Source organism: Phycodurus eques, chromosome 9 (assembly GCF_024500275.1).
Source record: "Phycodurus eques isolate BA_2022a chromosome 9, UOR_Pequ_1.1, whole genome shotgun sequence".
In the NCBI taxonomy this organism is placed as follows: domain Eukaryota; kingdom Metazoa; phylum Chordata; class Actinopteri; order Syngnathiformes; family Syngnathidae; genus Phycodurus; species Phycodurus eques.
In genome coordinates, this window is record NC_084533.1 from 17,609,273 (window position 1) to 17,629,962 (window position 20,690).

The 20,690-nt window shown below is 39.4% G+C and overlaps 1 protein-coding gene across 2 annotated transcripts; it reads left to right on the forward strand.

The window, feature by feature from the left end:
* On the forward strand, positions 1 to 20,301 carry cyfip2 (cytoplasmic FMR1 interacting protein 2). Of its 2 annotated transcripts, XM_061685581.1 has the most exons (30): positions 2 to 236; positions 6,161 to 6,310; positions 6,394 to 6,483; positions 7,343 to 7,420; positions 7,806 to 7,907; positions 8,053 to 8,234; positions 8,353 to 8,449; positions 8,649 to 8,777; positions 8,871 to 8,975; positions 9,054 to 9,142; positions 9,234 to 9,471; positions 10,293 to 10,445; positions 10,638 to 10,777; positions 10,871 to 11,018; positions 11,376 to 11,529; positions 11,784 to 11,940; positions 12,020 to 12,116; positions 12,201 to 12,277; positions 12,362 to 12,470; positions 12,551 to 12,670; positions 12,758 to 12,957; positions 13,033 to 13,120; positions 13,246 to 13,389; positions 13,483 to 13,573; positions 15,193 to 15,323; positions 16,987 to 17,059; positions 17,154 to 17,248; positions 17,334 to 17,572; positions 18,279 to 18,426; positions 18,541 to 20,301. In XM_061685581.1, the coding sequence occupies exons 2-30, from the start codon at positions 6,194 to 6,196 to the stop codon at positions 18,706 to 18,708; spliced, it is 3,759 nt and encodes a 1,252-aa protein (XP_061541565.1). In that variant the 5' UTR covers positions 2 to 236; positions 6,161 to 6,193; the 3' UTR covers positions 18,709 to 20,301. The 2 variants fall into 2 exon arrangements, with proteins under 2 accessions (XP_061541566.1, XP_061541565.1); XM_061685582.1 differs by lacking the exons at positions 16,987 to 17,059; positions 17,154 to 17,248; positions 17,334 to 17,572; positions 18,279 to 18,426; positions 18,541 to 20,301 and adding an exon at positions 15,569 to 16,975 and having other exon boundaries at positions 1 to 236.
* The last annotated feature ends 389 nt before the right edge of the window (positions 20,302 to 20,690 follow it).

The following is a 20,690-nucleotide window of genomic DNA, read 5'->3' on the forward strand; positions in this document are numbered from 1 at the left end:
CGAACCGCCGAGAAAGTCACGTTTGACAATCACTGATCGTCCTCACCAGTGTTACTGTCGCTTTAAGAAACTGCACTTGCAGCCATTTTCTGCTCTTTGTGTGGAGTGGATTAGAGCTGGGGAGGCACTGGGGCAAAACTCGAGCATCAGTCGACTCTCAAGACGTGCTACAGGCGGAAGAAGAAGTCGGAACGGCGTTGCAGTTCCGTATTGTCGGAGGGACATGAGATTTGCAGGTATGTGGCTGACTTGGCGGAGGATGGAGCCTCGTAGATGGACGTGGTGGTCTCGCTGGTGTGAGCTGTGTAGTGATGATGGCTGGAGAAAGCGAGAGAGAGAGAGAGAGCTCTTTTTTCCGCCTCACTTCCTGCTCACACAATACATCATTCTTGATATTTATTAATGCTTACACAAACTACATCAAAGGTCGTCGGGGCGTTGCTGACAGATTCCTGTCTGAGTGAACCGGTTCTGTGTGATTATCCCCACACACGGGATTCCCGTTAGCTTCCAGCGGCATCGTAGCGCCCGGGGAGAATGAGATGGGTGGGGTGAGGAGAGCCTAGCAAGTGCACTGATGAGTGATGGAGGCCAGGCGAATTTTTTACCCCCCTTAGATTGAGGAAAAAAACTGACCGCGTGGTATTTACGAGGTTTTGACAATGTGACTCCCTATTTTGAGTAGGTAGTTTCAGCGTGGACGTGAGAGTGAGCGAGGTGTCAATATTGGAGAAGCAGCACTGCTCTCATGGCGACACGCCTGCAGGCCTGTGACTGATGCTCAAATGACAAACGGTATTCGCCGACTTTACAGTTTCCAATGAGCTCACGCGATAGCCTTGCAAGCGTGCATATGTCCTGTGCATGTTCTTTACGGTTGCAGGCTGACTGTTTTGCGAATGTATAATTCCGCCTCGTGCACCCAAAGCCGTGATGTCATAATTTGTAGCTGACCGCATGCTTCACCAAATTAAGTAAAGTAACAGTTTAACATTGTTTATTTTTTTATTGTGGTTGTTGTAGTAGTATAAACTCTATTAGGATCAGACAACATCATCTGATATGTCTATGTAATATTAAAATTTCTTAATATCACCACATGAAATGGACAGAATAAACTTTACAGAGATGCATCTCATGATAAATCAGACACTGTCTCATTTACCATTTAAAAATCCATTCTGTTTCATATGGCATGTCTATAGTTTTTGATACATCGAACTGGACATGTTATTATTGGTAGGTATTCTACATGGGCGGCACGGTGAACGACTGGTTAGAGCGTTGGCCTCACAGTTCTGAGGACCGGGGTTCAATCCCTGGCCCCGTCTGTGTGGAGTTTGCATGTTCTTCCCGTGCCTGCGTCGGTTTTCTCCGGGCACTCCGGTTTTCTCCCACATCCCAGAAACATGCATGGTAGGTCAATTGACAACTCTAAATTGCCCGTAGGTGTGAATGTGAGTGCGAATGGTTGTTTGTTTTATGTGCCCTGCGATTGGCTAGCAACCAGTTCAGGGTGCCCGATGATAGCTGGGATAGGCTCCAGCACGCCCACGATCCTAGTGAGGAGAAGCGGCTCAGAAAATGGATGGATGGATGGATGGTGTTCTTCATCATCCCCATCAATTCGAGAGTGAATCCACGCATTGATTGTCTTATAGAAAATATTTAGGCAAAACACATATTCTCAGTTCTACAGTCAGTGTTGATTGTATTTACTGCCATGCATACCGTAATGAATGTGATTTGTTTTGCCCCCCTAGCCCTCCTCTACTTGTCTACTAGGCTTGTTTTCGCATGAGCGTGTGTTGTCCATTGTTGCTCGTCTAAAATCAAAACATGTCATTGATGGAGTCAGGTGATACAAGCCAACGTCCGATACTCTACACTGCAAAGACACTGCTGGAACGTGTTTGGAAATGCTCTGTATTGCTTGTGTTTGGTGAGGATGAATCAATGTAACAAATGCAACCCCTCGGCAGGGGCTTCCATTGAGTAGTGCGACCTCCGCTTGACACACTTTCGAGTGAAGGTCTGTGTGTCTTCTCTTTGCCAAATGCCAGATAACAGACACTGGCCACTGTTCTCTGCAACAGTTAAAAAAAAATCTTCCTTTGTGGTAAAAATAGTGCTTTGATTAACATTGTCAGAGAGGTATTAATTTGACAATATGTTTATTAGTGTGGTTGAAGTGTCTTGTGCGTTTATTATCACATTGTCCATGCTATCTTCTCATTATTTTCTCATTGTTTCTTTTTGCTGTTTTTGTTTTTAGATAACAGGGTCACTTCCTCATGCATGCTTGTAGGATGATGCTGTCATGAGGAGAGTTGCCCTAAATTGTAATACAGGGAATCTCTGCATACTTACCTATTGTCTGTTATTCGCTCTGGCTTTACTGTACTATATAGTAACAGTAACCTCTTCTATTTACAGTTCGCTATTGTCACAAATTCACTTTTCGCAGTTTTTTTTTCATTGTAAGAAGTTCTCCTCACCTATTCGCTGAAAAACTCACATATTCGTGTTTTTTTTGTGCTCATTCATTAATGCCTGAATATGCCAGATGATGGCGCCAAAGCCCTCGCTAGTAGTCAAGTTGTAATTTTTGTCAAGGATGTATGTTGAAGTGATATATCACGACTGAGATTAAGATCTTTGTATGTCAGGGAGGAGCCAAGTTTAGCCTGGGTTATTTACGGAAGTTAGAGTCTTTGTCACATGTGTATGCTTTTGTTCATCTAAGTGGTTGGGTATTAAAAAGCTCAAGCTAAGAAATGACAGAGGTATTTTTAAGGGTTGCAAAGCAGCTGCAAACACATCCTCGCTGTTCCAGTGCATTTTTTTTCAAAATCAAATAATCTGTAAATTGTAAATTGAAAGTTGAATAAAATAAAAGTAGTTATAATCTCGAGGTCGAGTTTTTAATTTTTGCAACAATCACAGTGATGAATGCTATTGCAGTTTTCTTTTTTTTCTTACATTTCTTACAGAAATGATATACGATCTACAGATAATACAGAAATACCTTGCAAATAACAATACAAATTAATCCATAACAAAAAAAGGACAAGGATAACAGCACAATATTGATCAATTAAATTTGCCTATAGGGTTACTGATTTATACTGTTTTAAATTACTACTACTGGGTGTTGTTTTTCTATGGTCATCACTAAACATAAACATTGAATCCAACATATTTTTTTTTTCAAATACAGGTATTGTCTTGCAAGCTATCATGGTGTTATTTTGGTGTAATAAAAGGCCTACAGCTAGGAAACTAAAGGTCTAGAGATAAATGAAAGAAAGGGCCCTTCACTATGTAAAGATGATGCACGGACACACGCATGCACGCACACACACGCTTACACAAACTGTTGCACGGTCTTCTATAGGGTGGGAAAGTTTATTCAGCTTCTCTGGCTGTAAACGGCGATGTTCCCAAATGTGAATAGGATCTGAGCTCACCAGCATTGTCAAGCATCCTCTAGCAAGTTGTACTGTACTTTTCTGTAAGCGGAGTAATTTAAAACCAGTCTTTTGGGGCGGTTCAATTCCTCTCAGAATCCACTTGTCAAATTAGTAAAAAATTCTAAAAAGGAAGTTCTACAGTTCTACATTTTTGTTCATGCTACCAGGAAGCAGACTATAGTAACCAAATAGGAACACTTAAACGGTGGTCTTACCTACTGAAAAGCTTTCAGTGGCTGGAATATATCCCACCCAGTCATCACTGGGCATTCTACGGCCCAACGAGAAACTCTAGCCACCAGCTAGCTCGTAAACTAAAAGGCAACCGGAGGCTACATGGAGCTGACGCTGCAAAGAGGCGCCGGGCTAGTCCGCTTCATCGTTTTTTTTTCTTCAAACATGTCTAATGTATTTTTTTTAAAATCTCTGAATTCACTTTACAGAGTCTTTAAGGTTGATTCTGACTACCAACACAAATTAACATAAATATATGAATGTACTATATATATATATATATATATATATATATATATATATATATAGATAAAAATTCTTCATTCATTCATTTTCCATACCGCTTATCCTCACTGGGTCGCGGGCGTGCTGGGGCTTATCCCAGCTATCTTTGGGCGAGAGGCGGTGTACACTCTGAATTGGTCGCCAGCCAATCACAGGGCACATATAAACACACCCATTCATACTCACATTCACACCTACGGGCAATTTAGAGTCTTCAATCAACTTACCATGCATGTTTTTGGGATGTGGAAGGAAACCGGAGTACCCGGAGAAAACCCACGCAGGCACAGGGAGAACATGCAAACTCCACCCAGGCGGGGCCTGGGATTTGAACCTCAGAACTGTGAGGCAGATGTGCTAACCAGTCGTCCACCATGCCGCCCATAACACCCATGACAAAAATAATATAGAAATATCGTGCCCACTGTTTGGGATCTAGGTCAATCAGGCAATTGATGTATAAAGTGGGCTCAAAGGTCATATTGTGATGATGATGTCACTTAGTGGCATTTTATAGGTAATCCTGGAATTTAGGTAATTTGAGAACACATCTTCTTAAGCCTCGTTTGTACTGTATGCACTGTCTGTTTTTGGTCATAGAATAGAAACTGCACTTCTTTCTGCGCAGTAAAGAATTGCTGTTTTTCTGGTCATTTTCATGATAGTCATTATGCTTATAGTATCTTGAGTTTTACATTAGCATTTGCTTGGTAAAATAAATGTGTGTCGGTCATCAATATTTAAAATTATCTTATTGTACTGAGCACCCAGATGCATTGCTATGTCACAATGCTTTGGACTACCATTGCACAAGTAGAAACTCACAGTCAGAGAAGAGTCACACATAATAGTTTATTCTGCCTAATTTCTTTTTGACACTTATCTTCTCGCTTGTGGCTTTGCATATTAAGCCGATTTTTGGCCCTGTCAACTTTGCCTGCCACAGTTGTGCTGAATATTGTCATGAGAAAGAGAGGGCAAGGTCTGCACTTCCTCAAGAGGAGCACACATGCCTTGCATTGATCAAGACTACGAATGACACTTACTGTACATTATATATCGCTTCATGTATACTGTACATGTATTACATACATAATATACAATGTATAGACACGTACATAAATTTCAGTGGACCAGTGTCCCGCTGTTTTTCATATTTGTAATTGGGATTTCCTCTTGTATTTTTTTCTCAGACAAACATAAGAAGTTGGGGACATTAGCTCTTGGTTTGAAGGTCTTTATTGAAATGCAAGACGATACAGCTGCAGGGGATACAACACAGACAAAGGAGTTCGGAAGAGGAAATGATAGTGCCTAGACCTGTTTCTTTGTTATTTTAAAGCTTCATTCCGGTCAATTAACTTACGTCAGATAGTTTTCTCCACACGATTCAAATTCAAATTAACACACAAAGTAACACCTCATTAAGTAGACTGCTTACGTATGTTGGTGACCTTCTTTTACTTGCTGTTCCAGGCTGGGAATCCTGTTGAATACTGTTTTGTACAAATGAAGGACAGATGGAATGGCTCAAGAGAATGTTATGCTCATAATCTGGCAGCAGATTTAATAAAATTCTGTAACATAACATAGAGTGCCTGTTCTGGAACCCTGGGGTGATGTTGGTACAGTTAGATAAGTCCAACAAAATCACATGATGTTGGAGTCACTGTGGAGATCTTGCACTGATGCAGTGATGGTCTCCAAGTGTGACTTTATTTTCAATGGGAGTCAGAACTCTGAGATAGAAAAAGAAATAAAGTGGGTGGGTGAGGGTGGGGGGTATGTGTTTGTTGTGTGTCTGCTGCTTGGAGTACAAGCACAAATGGGCACAGTAATGTTAATACATTTTTACTAATGCATGAGTACTGCCTCCATGAGTGAAAATGCTTTTATTGTGTCCACGGGCGCTCTTTCTGCACTCTGTGCTCTGCTTCCGTAAGTAGAAGTGGCTTGCCTCGTTCAACCCCTTAGCTCCAGTTCCGGTTGTCATGGTAACAAAAGCCGTACTCTGCATTGATTGGCTGTTGCCTTGGGGTATTTTGACGAAAGCATGTCACAGACATGGCAGACAAAATATGTCTCCTTTAAGTCCCTCCAGTGCCATCATTCATCTGTGGGCTTTTTTATGGCTATTTATTTCATGTGCTGCTTCTTTCTTCTTTCAGACTTTGGTGTGGTGTGAGTGAGGCTTTGTAACCATGACGACCCACGTGACCCTTGAGGATGCCCTGTCCAATGTGGACTTACTGGAGGAGCTGCCCCTCCCAGACCAGCAGCCATGCATTGAACCCCCTCCCTCCTCCATTATGTATCAGGTACAAACCCACCCACACTGTCACCTGTCCAACTAGTGTCACTATATTTTACTCTGCTCACCAATCTCTTGCTTATTCTGCAGGCCAATTTTGACACCAACTTTGAAGACAGGAATGCGTTTGTGACAGGGATCGCTCGTTATATTGAGCAAGCTACAGTCCACTCCAGCATGGTGAGGCGTGGTTTCTATTTTCAAATGATTCAATACCACTGGCCTTCCATCATAAATAGTATTTACATTTAGTTGGTTCTTCCTCCATCTGATAATTATGATGATAATTAAAGATGATGTGCACCCTCTGCAAATTGATATTCAATTAGATATCATCATCAAACGCGCATTGTCACACACTGGTGATTCATCTAGGCAAAGTTCCACTCAACCTTCTCCTCCATGAATGATGTTGTGAGCTTATTGGTGTGACTTGACTTACAAATGGAGGAAGCTGTGGTTTTTTCAACCCTATTTCTTGAGGAAGTACAAGCCAGTCTATTTGAGGATACTAGAGCCACAGGGATGGAGAAATATGTCTCACCTATTTCTGAATGGAGGAAATGTTTCCCTGCTGAAATATTAATAAAGTGCCCATTCATTATGGAACATGTTACTCTTCAGCGAGGAACGAATGTGCTATCCCATGAACACCTTGTAGCTTAAATGTGAACCTGCACACAGCAAAATGCTAAGCAATAAATTGTCAAAATGGTCTATACAACTGACCTTGTTATTGAATGTAATGGCAAAAAAAATATATATATAAATCCTCAAATGTTCTTCCAATTTGAAAACATAATGCAGTTGTTTTATCTAATATGTTCCATACTGTTATTTAAATTGTATACTGTATCTGGTACTTTGTTGATCTAGTGAGGCTACAAAGTAAGCATACTTGATACTGTAATCAATATATATTGAAGTTTACATATTTATTTTATCAGTATTATGATAGTGGAGTTTATACTGACTGCCACTTTTAGCACACTCTTCACTTTGTTGAATTAAAGCATCATTACTTTTTCCTTTTGTGCAGAATGAAATGCTGGAGGAAGGACATGAGTACGCTGTGATGCTTTACACTTGGAGAAGTTGCTCTAGAGCTATTCCGCAGGTAACATTCAGACATACAAATAAATGTTGATTGGTGGACTTGGGCTCTACTTTGTATTCACAGTACTGTAAAATAAAGTCTGGTGTCTGTTTTATTGTCATGTTCAACCCACAAGTTCCTCTTTCCATGGGTGGGAAAGCAAACGTAGAGAGACCTCAAGAAACCAAAGAAAACATCAAAACAAAGAAATAGAATATATAAGGCATATTTAGATTTGATTGAACCAATGCAAACATCAGCATCCATCCATCCATTTTCTGAGCCGTTTCTCCTGCAAACATCAGCATTCTTTCATTTATTCCTAGTCCTGAATGGACCCCTAATTTACATTAGAAGAGGAGGAATATTGGCAAGACATGTAATGGTGCCCTCATGTGTTTGTTAGGTGAAATGCAATGAGCAACCCAACAGAGTTGAGATCTATGAGAAAACAGTGGAGGTGTTGGAGCCTGAAGTCACCAAGCTCATGAAGTTTATGTACTTCCAAGTAAGATATATTTTAAAGTGATAATTTGAGCAGGTTTAAGGGCATAAAATCCATAAGGTCTTTGTATATTTTTAAGTGTATTTATTGCTTTTCATACAAACAAATAATTATGTATTATGAGTTTTAATTTCTTTTTTGTCAATAGCGGAAAGCTATAGAACGTTTCTGCAGTGAAGTGAAGCGTCTCTGTCATGCTGAGAGAAGGAAAGATTTTGTTTCGGAGGCCTATTTGCTCACTTTGGGCAAATTTATCAACATGTTTGCTGTATTGGACGAACTGAAAAACATGAAGTGTAGTGTAAAAAACGATCATTCTGCTTACAAAAGGTACTGTGCCGTGCATAAATGCAAACATTCTCATTACTCCATTTAATCTTTCTCATTACTGCATTTGCTTATCCAAAAGGAACAAATAGTTAATGTGTCGGGCTGTCTTTGTCTCCAGGGCTGCTCAATTCCTGAGGAAGATGGCTGACCCTCAGTCCATCCAGGAGTCTCAGAATCTTTCAATGTTCTTAGCCAACCACAACAGGATCACTCAGGTTTGATTATTGTCACCTGTTAATTTGTCTGGTTCATCTACCATTTGATTATCGCCTCCAAATTGTTTAACTTGTACTGTACGTGTGAAAAACCTACATTATTATTATTATTGTTATTATTATTATTATTATAAGAAATAGCTTCACCTCTAACTCTAAGTGACCATTTACAAACTTTGACTCCTCTGTGTTTTTGTAGTGCCTGCACCAACAGCTGGAAGTGATTCCAGGTTATGAGGAACTTTTGGCAGATATTGTCAACATTTGTGTAGATTATTATGAGAACAAGATGTATTTGACTCCAAGTGAAAAACACATGCTTCTCAAGGTACACACATTTAACATTTTCTTACCCACTGTATTCATGTGCTTTAAGCATGTCCTTTTCTACATTAAAACAACATGTATGTCAATGTGTCAGGTGATGGGGTTTGGTCTGTACCTGATGGATGGGAATGTGAGTAACATCTACAAACTAGATGCCAAAAAGAGGATCAACCTTAGCAAGATTGACAAGTTTTTCAAAGTAAGGCTTTGACTTTTTCAATATATCCTTTTCCAAAAATCAAGTAAATCAGAGGACTTTCTTTCCTGTGCTTTTAAGCTTCAAGTGGTGCCACTGTTTGGAGACATGCAGATAGAGTTGTCTCGCTACATTGAGACAAGTGCTCACTATGAGGAAAACAAGTCCAAGTAAGAACCCATCAATACGCGCCTGCAGATTAACAGCTTCCCATCCTTCTTGAACCACATTAACCCTCCTTCCTCTCCTCTGTGTACACAGGTGGACGTGCACCCAGAGCAGCATTTCACCACAGTACAACCTGTGTGAGCAGATGGTGCAGATCAGAGAGGACCACATTCGATTCATCTCAGAGCTGGCGCGCTATAGCAACAGCGAAGTGGTCACAGGCTCGGGCCTGGACAGCCAGAAATCAGATGAGGAATACAGAGAGCTTTTTGACCTTTCACTGAGGGGTCTGCAGTTGTTGTCCAAGTGGAGTACGCATGTCATGGAAGTTGTGAGTACTACTTTTTAAATGGGCAAGGAAACTTTGTGAGTACACTCACAGGTCACAATAGAGTAGGTACAACCTACAAAATGTGATCGAATACAAGAGCTGTATAAGAAAGCTTACCTTTACAAAGATGATAATGCTCAAATAAAAGATATGGACTTCTTGTAGCATATTTTGTTCCCTTATTTAATCACACAAGAGGGTGTTTTATCCCTCCCGTGTGATTAAATGGAATACATACATTTCATTTATGGGCATCATGTGTAGTGAGTTTGCATCACAGTTAAAAGGATTCAGAGCGGTTCAAATCTTGGTTTATACCTTTCTGTGTGGAATTTGCATGTTTGTTTGCTTGCGTGGCTTTTCTTCTGGTACTCCAGTTTACTCTAACATTCCAAAAACATCCATGTTAGGTGCATTTGGGCACTAAATTGAAAATGGGTGTGAATGTGAGTGTAAATGGTTGTTTGTATAAGCAGGTACAGTATTAGCCCTGTAACTGACTAGCGTCCAGTCCAGGTTGTACCCTGCCTGCTGCCCAAAGTCAGTTGGGATAGGCTCCAGTTAACCCATGAAAATATGTGGCCTGGATATCAGTTTGATGCAGTGCAGTTCTACACAACTGAAAAGCATAATTTTAAGCACATTAATGAAAACATATCGATTAAAACTGAGAATTTTTATCTTTGTAAAGTCGTATTCTTGATAAACGTCTTGTACTCTAGCTCATGATATTATGGAGGTTTACCTGATGTGTTGTAATTGAGTGTATGTGTATTCTGAAAGGCACCATAGAATTAATTAAACCTTTCCGGCTCTTTCAGTACTCATGGAAGCTGGTCCATCCCACAGATAAATTTTGTAATAAGGATTGTCCAGGCACAGCAGAGGAGTATGAACGAGCCACACGTTATAATTACACCAGTGAGGAGAAATTTGCTCTGGTGGAAGTGATTGCGATGATTAAAGGTCTTCAGGTACAAAAGACCTCTAAGGGTTTTCTGTGGTCTTTTTGGCATTTTGTATAGTTTACGGTACATATGGATACTCTCAGATTCTGACAAATAAAGCACCTTTAGTCTTTTGTTGATATCTGTTTAAAATGTTATTTCTAATACAACTGTGATGCTCAGAATTGAGTACTCATTCCAATGTTTTGTGCCTATCAGGTCTTGATGGGGCGAATGGAGTCAGTGTTTAATCAGGCTATTAGAAATACTATCTACGCAGCACTGCAAGACTTTGCCCAGATGACCCTCAGGGAGCCTCTCCGCCAGGCGGTGCGCAAGAAGAAGAACGTCCTCATTAGGTACACATAGATCATGTGATCAAAAGTACAACTCACGTATGTAATGTAATGTTGTTTTGCGTGGCTCTGTCATCCCATTTTCTTTTTCTTCAGTGTTCTCCAAGCCATTCGAAAGACGGTTTGTGACTGGGAGGGCGCGAGGGAACCTCCAAATGACCCATGTCTGAGGGGAGAGAAGGACCCTAAAGGTGGTTTTGATATCAAGGTGCCCCGGAGAGCTGTTGGACCTTCGAGCACACAGGTAAGTTTCATTGAATTTATTAACATCAAAAGGGACAACATGATTACATAAATGTGCAATTAGTAAAAATACTTTGGTACGTAAATGCGTACGTAAATGCTCTCAAAGTACGTTTTATTCCAAGTACTGTACACCTATTGGCCACTACAAATTCTTCCTCTCAGGGGTAATAGTTTTGATTTTCTTTATAGTACTATAACTCTTGGACTTGTAACAATAGTATAGAGCTGCACTGTATAATCGTGTCAATAGAGTATTTGCTATAGAGTCGCTCTTATATTCAATCTCATTAAACTATCTAGTCTGTTCTGTGTGGTTTCCTTCTTCTTTGTGGTCCCTCTTTGTATTCCCCTGCAGCTGTACATGGTGCGCACTATGCTGGAGTCATTAATTGCAGACAAGAGTGGCTCTAAAAAGACTCTGCGCAGCAGTCTGGATGGACCCATTGTGGTGGCCATAGAAGACTTCCACAAACAATCCTTCTTCTTCACACACTTGCTCAATTTCAGCGGTGAGGAGAACCTCTCAGCGCAGATAGTAAATAACCTCATTGACCAAGGCAGTTGGTCCTTGTCCTTAATCAATTGATCAGTCAATCAGGGACTGTAAAGGCTTCCTAGTTCCCCCAGAATCTCAATTATTCATTTTACCAGAGCAAACACTTCTATGTTTCCAACTGTGTGATCAGTTTGAGAAAGAGTATATGGATTGTGTATTTATTTGAAAAAAACAAAACAAAACCCTTTATGTCCTTTCAATGCCCAGAGGCCCTCCAGCAGTGTTGTGACCTGTCCCAGCTCTGGTTTAGAGAGTTCTTCCTTGAGCTGACCATGGGTCGCAGAATCCAGTTCCCTATTGAGATGTCAATGCCATGGATCCTCACCGACCACATTCTGGAGACCAAGGAACCCTCAATGATGGAGTGAGCCTGTGTTCCATAACAAGTCAATTTTGGTTTTGAGGAGAATGGTTTGTATTTCGTGCTTTTCTCATTTCCCTAGGTATGTGCTTTATCCGCTGGATTTGTACAATGACAGTGGCTACTATGCTCTTACGAAGTTCAAGAAGCAGTTCCTTTATGATGAAATTGAGGCAGAGGTAATGTCTAATGGTTGCTTAAATTCAAATCCCTTTATTTTATGTCAGTTTCTTGTAACAAATGTGTTTGCTCATTGTTGCCAGGTAAATCTCTGCTTTGATCAGTTTGTGTACAAGTTGGCTGATCAGATATTTGCCTATTATAAAGCAATGGCTGGAAGGTAGGAGGTTTGAATTGGTCTTTATAAGTTTGATGTTTTTGACACAAAATCATGCACCTATTAAAGTGGTTGACATTTTTCCAGTGTTCTGCTAGATAAACGCTTCCGTGCAGAGTGTAAAAACTATGGGGTGATTATACCATACCCTCCTTCAAACCGCTATGAGACGTTGCTTAAACAGAGACATGTGCAGGTACTGAAAACAACCCTAGTATGTATAACTGTGCAGTTCACTTATTTCTGTATTCACTCAGTTCCTTCTGCGTCCAACAGCTTTTGGGTCGCTCCATTGACCTGAACCGTCTTATCACCCAGAGGATCTCTGCTGCCATGTATAAATCTCTGGACCATGCCATCAGTCGCTTTGAAAGCGAGGATCTGACCTCCATCGTGGTAAAGATCACATACCGTGGCCCAGTAAAACATCTCTTCTTTTAATTCATGATTCTAAACGCAACACTATATATCACACCTGGTCAGGAGTTGGAGTGGCTTCTGGAGATCAATAGACTCACCCATCGGCTTCTGTCCAAGCACATGACCTTGGACAGCTTTGATGCCATGTTCCGTGAGGCCAATCACAATGTCTCGGCTCCCTACGGCCGAATTACGCTTCATGTCTTTTGGGAGCTCAATTTCGATTTCCTCCCTAATTATTGCTACAACGGATCCACAAATCGGTCTGTCTGTGCTTGCAGACACACCTTTTCTTAATGGTGAATAGTTTTACTGTTTTAAACATGTTTTATTTTCAGATTTGTACGCACAGCCATTCCCTTCACCCAAGAACCCCAGAGAGACAAGCCAGCCAATGTGCAACCTTACTACCTGTATGGGTCCAAGGTGTGCCACAGTCTTACACTCATTAAATTTAATTTTCAAAAAGCTTGTTCAACTTGGTAGGTTGGAATGGACTGTATGTAATTGCTGACTGACACTGATTATTTCTGTCTTTTTTTTCCTCCTAGCCTCTGAACATTGCCTACTCTCACATATACAGCTCCTACAGGAACTTTGTTGGCCCGCCTCACTTCAAGACCATATGTCGTCTCCTTGGTTACCAAGGCATTGCTGTTGTGATGGAGGAGCTGCTTAAGATTGTCAAGAGCTTGGTATTCATCATCATTTTCCTTCCTTAACATGTCCCCTCCACCTTTGTATGGAATCTCAACATGACTGTGTGGTTCATCTTTGTGTCCTCTCAGTTACAAGGCACCATTCTGCAGTATGTAAAAACACTCATCGAAGTAATGCCCAAAATTTGCCGCCTACCTCGCCATGAGTATGGCTCCCCAGGTGAGTGATTGTCCTCTCTGTGAACGTAACTTATTTATCTGTAGGGTCCAATTTTCAGTTTATCAAGTTAAAGAAGGATACGTTTTTATTACATTCTTTGTATAGAATACGTTAATCAAATAATACAGTAGAACCTCCAAAGTTGAAAGTCCTGAAATTGGTACAATTTGGTGTTCAATCACAATAATCAGGACATTTTTGCTTCAAAGTCAAACGTAAATTTGGAAAAAGTCGAACTATCATCATCCATTAGACTTCAGTATATGATAACACATCTCAGTGTGCAAATATGCAGAATCAACTCCACAAGTGTGTTTCTCTCTTTTTTTTTTTCATCCACCGAGCCACAACTCAAGATACTATAAGCATCTTTTTGCATATGATTTGCAAAAAAGACTATAATCATCCATCCATCTATCCATCCATCCATTTTCTACACCGCTTATCCTCACTAGGGTCGCAGGCGTGCTGGAGCCTATCCCAGCTAACTGCGGGGTACACCCTGAAATGGTTGCCAGCCAATCGCAGAGATAATAATCAATAATGTGAATATTTCCATAATCAACTTGAAATTAATTGCACCAAAACAATGGGGGAAATCTGGAATAGTCGTTATTTATTGCTTATTCGGCCACAAATATCCTGGTCTGGCCCACTGGATTTCAAATTAGGGTGAATGTGGCCCCTGAACCGAAATGACTTTGAGACCCCTGAGAGCCCATACAAGCTCCAATTTTGTATTGCTGAATACGCAATATCTCGCGATAATTTTTGTTTCTGCCATTTAAAAAAATGTTAATAGTGGGAAAGATCTGTTCTCCCCGTCACCTGCACCTCATTACGCACAGCGGTGCTGTTTGTGCCTGCCTTTCAGAAATGTTATTTAAAGATGCAAAATCAGCCACTGGAATTCGCCTCAGGTTTGATAAATCTATTTGCATGTACTCCTTCCAGGTGAACTGCAATGGCAATTTTGCCCAATTAGCAGGCACGTTCCTGGTTGCGACCTGTTTGTAGATCAGCTTTCACATTCTGTATGTTCACATGCGGAATCAAGTTTGTGCATGTTTTTACACGTGCAGACCTTTAGTAAATCAGGCCTCTGATATCTCTTTACTTCACTTGGATTATTGCTTTGATATTAACAAAGTCATCCCTGACAAGAAACATTTACTGATGCAGGAGGCCATACGCGCTTATTTGCATTTTATTCTGAATGGCCTTCTTCCATACTGACTAGATCGGCAAATTCAGATTAGACTTTTGGCAGCTGGGGGATATGCCTATATGGTTTAGTAATCCTTAGATTACCAATGTTCTAAACCACAAATTCTGACCCGATTTACTATCTTGAAATCTTACTATCATCATTTAATAATCCCCTGATTCTCTTCTATGAGGGCCTGGTGCTTGGGCACAATGTAGGTTAACAAACTCTCTGACATCGTTTTGATTCATCCCAGTACTCTTGCATTATTAGTAGTACGGGCGTATTTTACCATACCGAACAACCAATTTGTTTTAAAGTGTGGGTGGAAACAATCTTTAATGTTTTGATTTTGTAATGTTTATCATTATCTCGAGAGTATGGCAAGATTCCCATACTCATTTTATTGCAGGAATCTTGGAGTTCTTCCACCATCAGCTCAAGGATATTATTGAGTATGCTGAGCTCAAGACAGATGTCTTCCAGAGCTTAAGGGAGGTGGGGAACGCCATCCTATTCTGTCTGCTCATCGAGCAAGCTCTGGTAAGACCACAACTCTGCTTCTGACATGACAACTTGAGCTGGTATAATAAGATCCCACAGCCTGGACTGCAAATGTATTGTGTGGTTCATCTGGGAGCCTGAAGTTTTCTGTCCGATTTAAGATGTTGATTTCCTCTAAATCAGCCATCACAGACAGTCTTTCAGGCCCCCAATCTGAGTGCCAGAGTGAGTTTAATCTTGAAACTATGATTCTATTTTTCATTACACGCTGGCATCAACCACAGGTGGTAAGGACATAGGTTTTGTTCATTGCTATCAAAATAACACTGAAATGATTTATTTCTTTGTTTCTCTCATTTTGGTTTGGCGTGCTGTTTCTCTCTTCTCTTATCATTTCTGTGTTTGCATGACACAGTTGTATATCCCATCAGCCCTAGAAAAAATGGTGTGACATTAATATTTAAATGAGATCTAAAGAAAGACAATTAATAAAATAATGACAAGCTAGTGTTGAAGGATCCTAATGTGCTTGTCATCCATAGAGGAAATTGTACCACATTTTTGGAGGGTTGCTATTGCAGTTATGCGCTTCCATGTGTTTATTCTGATTCTGGGTGCATGTTTCCTCTTTGTATAGCACATCTCCGCTGTCATTCAAGTACTAACCTTGTTACATATGGGATGTCTGTGCATATATTAGTTTCAACATACATAGATGCATGTGTCCTGCTTTTAGTATTGCATGCCTCTTCCTGTCATTAATGCACCCTCAAGGAAATTATTCATCATCCTGATTCATTTAATACTATACACCTTTACAAAACGCAATCACCTATTTAAACAGCAATAGCGGTTGATATGATCTTAAAATACAAATAAATACAATACAATTCTTCACGACCCTTAGATTTCCTGAATCTCAATTATTCATCGTATGAAGACAGTTTTCACAATTCCAACTTTTTGGGGACAGTTTAGGGAAGACCTTTTCCTGTTCCATAACACCATTTGTAATGAAAGAACTTGAGAGCGCTTGACCTCAACCTCATCAAACACCCTTGGGATAAACTAGAACACAGATTGTGTGCTAGGCCTTCTTGTCAAACAAGAGTGGAAGCTGTTTTAGCTGCAAAGGAACAATCAGTTCAGTTCTTTTAAAGACGGTTTTTACAATTCCAACTTTTTGGGAACAGTTTTAGGAAGATATTTTCCTGCTCCAGGATGACTATGTCCTAGTGCACAAAGCAAGTTCCATACCACCATTTGTAATGGAAAAACCTAAGAGGGCTGACCTCAACCTCATCAAACACCCTTGAGATGAACTAAAACACAGATTGTGTGCTAGGCCTTCTCATCAAACAAGAGCAGATGCTGTTTTAGCTGCAAAGGAACAACCAGTTCCATATTCTTTCATTTTCACTGTCTACTCAAGAGTGTTAGTGTTAGTGTTAACTTTGGCTTTAGAAATTACAAATGTTCTTATTGGTATTACTGCCAAAAAATACACAGGGAAGGGAAATTATATTCTTAGTTGTAGACACCTAATTCACACCGCATACACATACTATGAAATTAAAGGGAAGTATGACGTTTGAATTCCAAATTAACATCACTTCATGGCTATCTGCATGCTCTTAAAGGATTTCTTTAAACAACACAGTGCATTCAAATTATGTTTTCTTGTATTCTTTTTTAATATTAGTCACAGGAGGAAGTGTGTGACCTTCTTCATGCTGCCCCCTTCCAAAACATTCTGCCAAGAGTATATATCAAAGGTATATTTGGTTAAAATCATTCAAATTGAATGGTGATCATTTTGAGTTTTGATAAATAGGACACATTGAAAAATGTTGTTTATGTGATGTGTAGAGGGAGAGCGTCTGGAGGTGAGGATGAAAAGGCTGGAAGCAAAGTATGCACCTCTCCACCTTGTTCCTCTTATTGAGAGGCTGGGAACCCCTCAGGTATGTTTTCACCTATCATCCTAATACTATTTTATATATTTCAAGTTTATTCTATGAACATTTTATTGTTTTGTCATTCTGATAGCAAATTGCCATTGCACGTGAGGGAGATTTACTGACCAAAGAGCGTCTGTGCTGCGGCCTTTCCATGTTTGAGGTCATCCTGACGCGTATCCGTAGCTTCCTGCAGGACGGGGTGTGGCGTGGGCCTCCTCCCACTAATGGTGTCATGCATGTGGATGAGTGCATGGAGTTCCACCGCCTCTGGAGTGCAATGCAGTTTGTGTATTGCATTCCAGTAGGCACTCATGAGTTCACAGCAGAGTGAGTAACACCAGACTTGTGTTTGGGGAGGGCAATTATGGAAAAAGTACTGATCATGATTATTTGGATTGATATTTAAATCATGATGAATAAACACGATTATTCATTGATTTCAAAACTTAGTATTTAACTACCAAAACTCAACTTTAAATATAACCTCATAGGAAAAAACAGAACATAAATTAATAACAAATATTAATAATAGTAAAAAATAGTAATAAAAACAATAAATACAAATATGTATGTGTATTGTCTATTATATATACTGTATATATTTGTTTTTTTTTAAATCCTTCTCAATATTCTGGAATTTAGCAAATAGAAATAACGTTGGTAATCCTAATTAACTGAAACAGGAAAAACATTTTTAACAGCTGCGTATTACAGTAAGATAAAAAAAGAGTAAAAGAAGGAAGTCGCAATAAAACTTCATTAAACTTGTTTTTCACAGATTAGGAAGAATATCTGCCCGTCAGTATTGTTATATTGTCTGTCTGTATGTGTTACGACGCCGTTTGTTTGTAAATATTCATTATTTGAAGGTTAATCCCTCCCGTGATCTGATGCTAATATTAGCTAGCCCGTTAATAGGGTTTTCCATTGACTAATTGAATTATATTTTGTTATTTTGTTATTTTTTACTCACAGTTACAATTAATCACAATAAATAAGAAGTGTAGCATAACCTGTGTGCTTTGACCTTTAGGCAGTGCTTTGGGGATGGTCTGAACTGGGCCGGCTGTGCCGTTATTGTTCTGTTGGGACAGCAGCGTCGTTTCGATCTGTTTGACTTCTGCTACCACCTGCTCAAAGTTCAAAGACAAGATGGCAAGGATGAGATCATCAAAAATGTGGTGGGTATACTGTATTATACCAGTTATTAGGTACCAAGCACATTTTCAGTATTGAAATGTTATCCTGTTGTTGAATAACTGCAATTCACATGTTCCTTATTGTCTTTTTCGCAGCCACTAAAGAAGATGGCAGACCGCATCAGGAAGTACCAGATCCTTAACAATGAAATATTTGCTATCCTAAACAAGTACATGAAGGCAGTGGAGACAGACAGTTCCACTGTGGAGCATGTTCGCTGTTTCCAGCCTCCTATACACCAATCCCTGGCTACCACTTGTTGAAAACGTGTATACACATACAGCACATACTGAAACACACATCTTCCCCGCGGATGTGATTCTATTTCTTGCCAATTTTTGGTCTTCTACAGTTGTGAGTTACTGTAATTCCTTCTCACACTGGCTCAAGAAATTTCAAGACAAATCATCTCAAACTGTTACTCTCCCTGAAATGTGTGTGAATGCTTACAATAGTGAAGTCGAAGAGACCAGAGGTGAAAGTCAATATTCACATCCTTTTTTGTTTGTTTTTATATACACATGACTTGCAATCAGACTCATGCATACCCTCTTTTGTTCCTTCAACTGCATGGTAGATTGGATTACTTACACATATACCAAAATAGTCATATCTGAGTCCAGGTCTTCAAAGACTGTGAGTCCCACATTAAGTTAAACATGATTCCTTCCTGATTAAATAAAGTCTAATTGTATAAGTTAAAAAAGATCTCAGCAACAAAATCCCTGTCACTACTATACATGGTATGGGCTCACATCCACTTCCCATAATAGCTTTTCTTCTCATTTGTGTAATTATATGGTGTGTCTATGATAGGTCTTCTGTCTATCATGATACATTTAAGGATTTCTTCAGTATTTTTGTTTTGTTTTGTTTTGTTTACTCATCTGCTTATTTTTAGGCAGTGATGTTACCTGGCTGGTTTGACTTGCTTTTAATTATCTCACCTCCTCCAAACCCATCAGATTTTCTTAACACATTTTTATTCGATGCAAATTTCAATGTAAATTTCACTGTTGAACTATGTGAAGTGTTGGGTGTCGTAATTGTTCTTGTTTTACTATGAATATTTTTAACATCATTGGTATCCTTGTCTGCTACTGACTGGAAACCTCATTTCTTTTTCTTTATTTTGCCTGTTGGGTACATTTTTATATGCCGTTCATGAATACAGTGATGGTAATCCTAATTTAGAAAGAAAACAAAGTTATGGGTGAAGATGTGTTGCTTTTTCCAGAGTTTAAAACAACTACTGTAGGTGTGTTAATACCTCTGGGTGTATGATGACAGTGTTGTACTAGATTAACCTGTTTGGAGTGTGTGTGGATGATGCTGGTCCAGTAGGAAGAAAAAAAAAAAAAAAACATGATACAATAAGTCACATATAATTAAATTAGCATTTCTTGAATATAGTCAGTATTAATTATTGTTTGACTTTTGCTTTAGCAGTGTTATCAAGATATGCTAAATTACCCCCTATTTTTTCACAAGGATAACAAATGACTTATTTAGAAGTCACCCCTACCGTGATGTTTTTCTGCATCATTTTTAATCAAGAAATTTTCTTTTGACAACGTTTATTATATTTATTCAACTTTGATCTGTTGTCCATTTACAGGTTAATCTAGTAAAAACAAAGGCACAAATGTATCATTGCGAAACCTTAGCATGGAAATGTAATTTATTGTCATTAATGGCTCCATTTGTGAAATGAGGGTTTGTTTATGTAACTGTACAAGTGACCATGTTTTGAAGTACTGCAAATGGGGAAAAGATTATTAAATTTACAACAATGGTCCTGCATAGGATTTGAAATTATGTTGTATTTCCATGAAATAAAACATGTTTAACTCAAAGTAAGTGTCATGCTTCACTCTGTTAGTTTAATTTGTCTTGGGCAATCGGAATTGTATAGCTGAATGATATTTGGGATGTAAAACTTCAAACAATAAATTGTATCCTGCGCTCGCCATTACTGATGACATCTTGTTTGCAACGATATTATGGAAATTAGAGACATACTAGTTAATTTGGTTTGCTTTTGTGACTTCCCATTTCATCCACCGTACATTTGTTAGTTAAAATTACAGTATACGACAAATACGAATTATAACGAGGTCGGTGGTGCCGTAAATGGTCCATGTGTTGTCTTTTTTGTTGTTGATGTTGCTGCCGCTGCGCACAAGGTACACATTTTATATTTTGGTGAACAATATGCATTATGAATACTTAAATACCACTACAC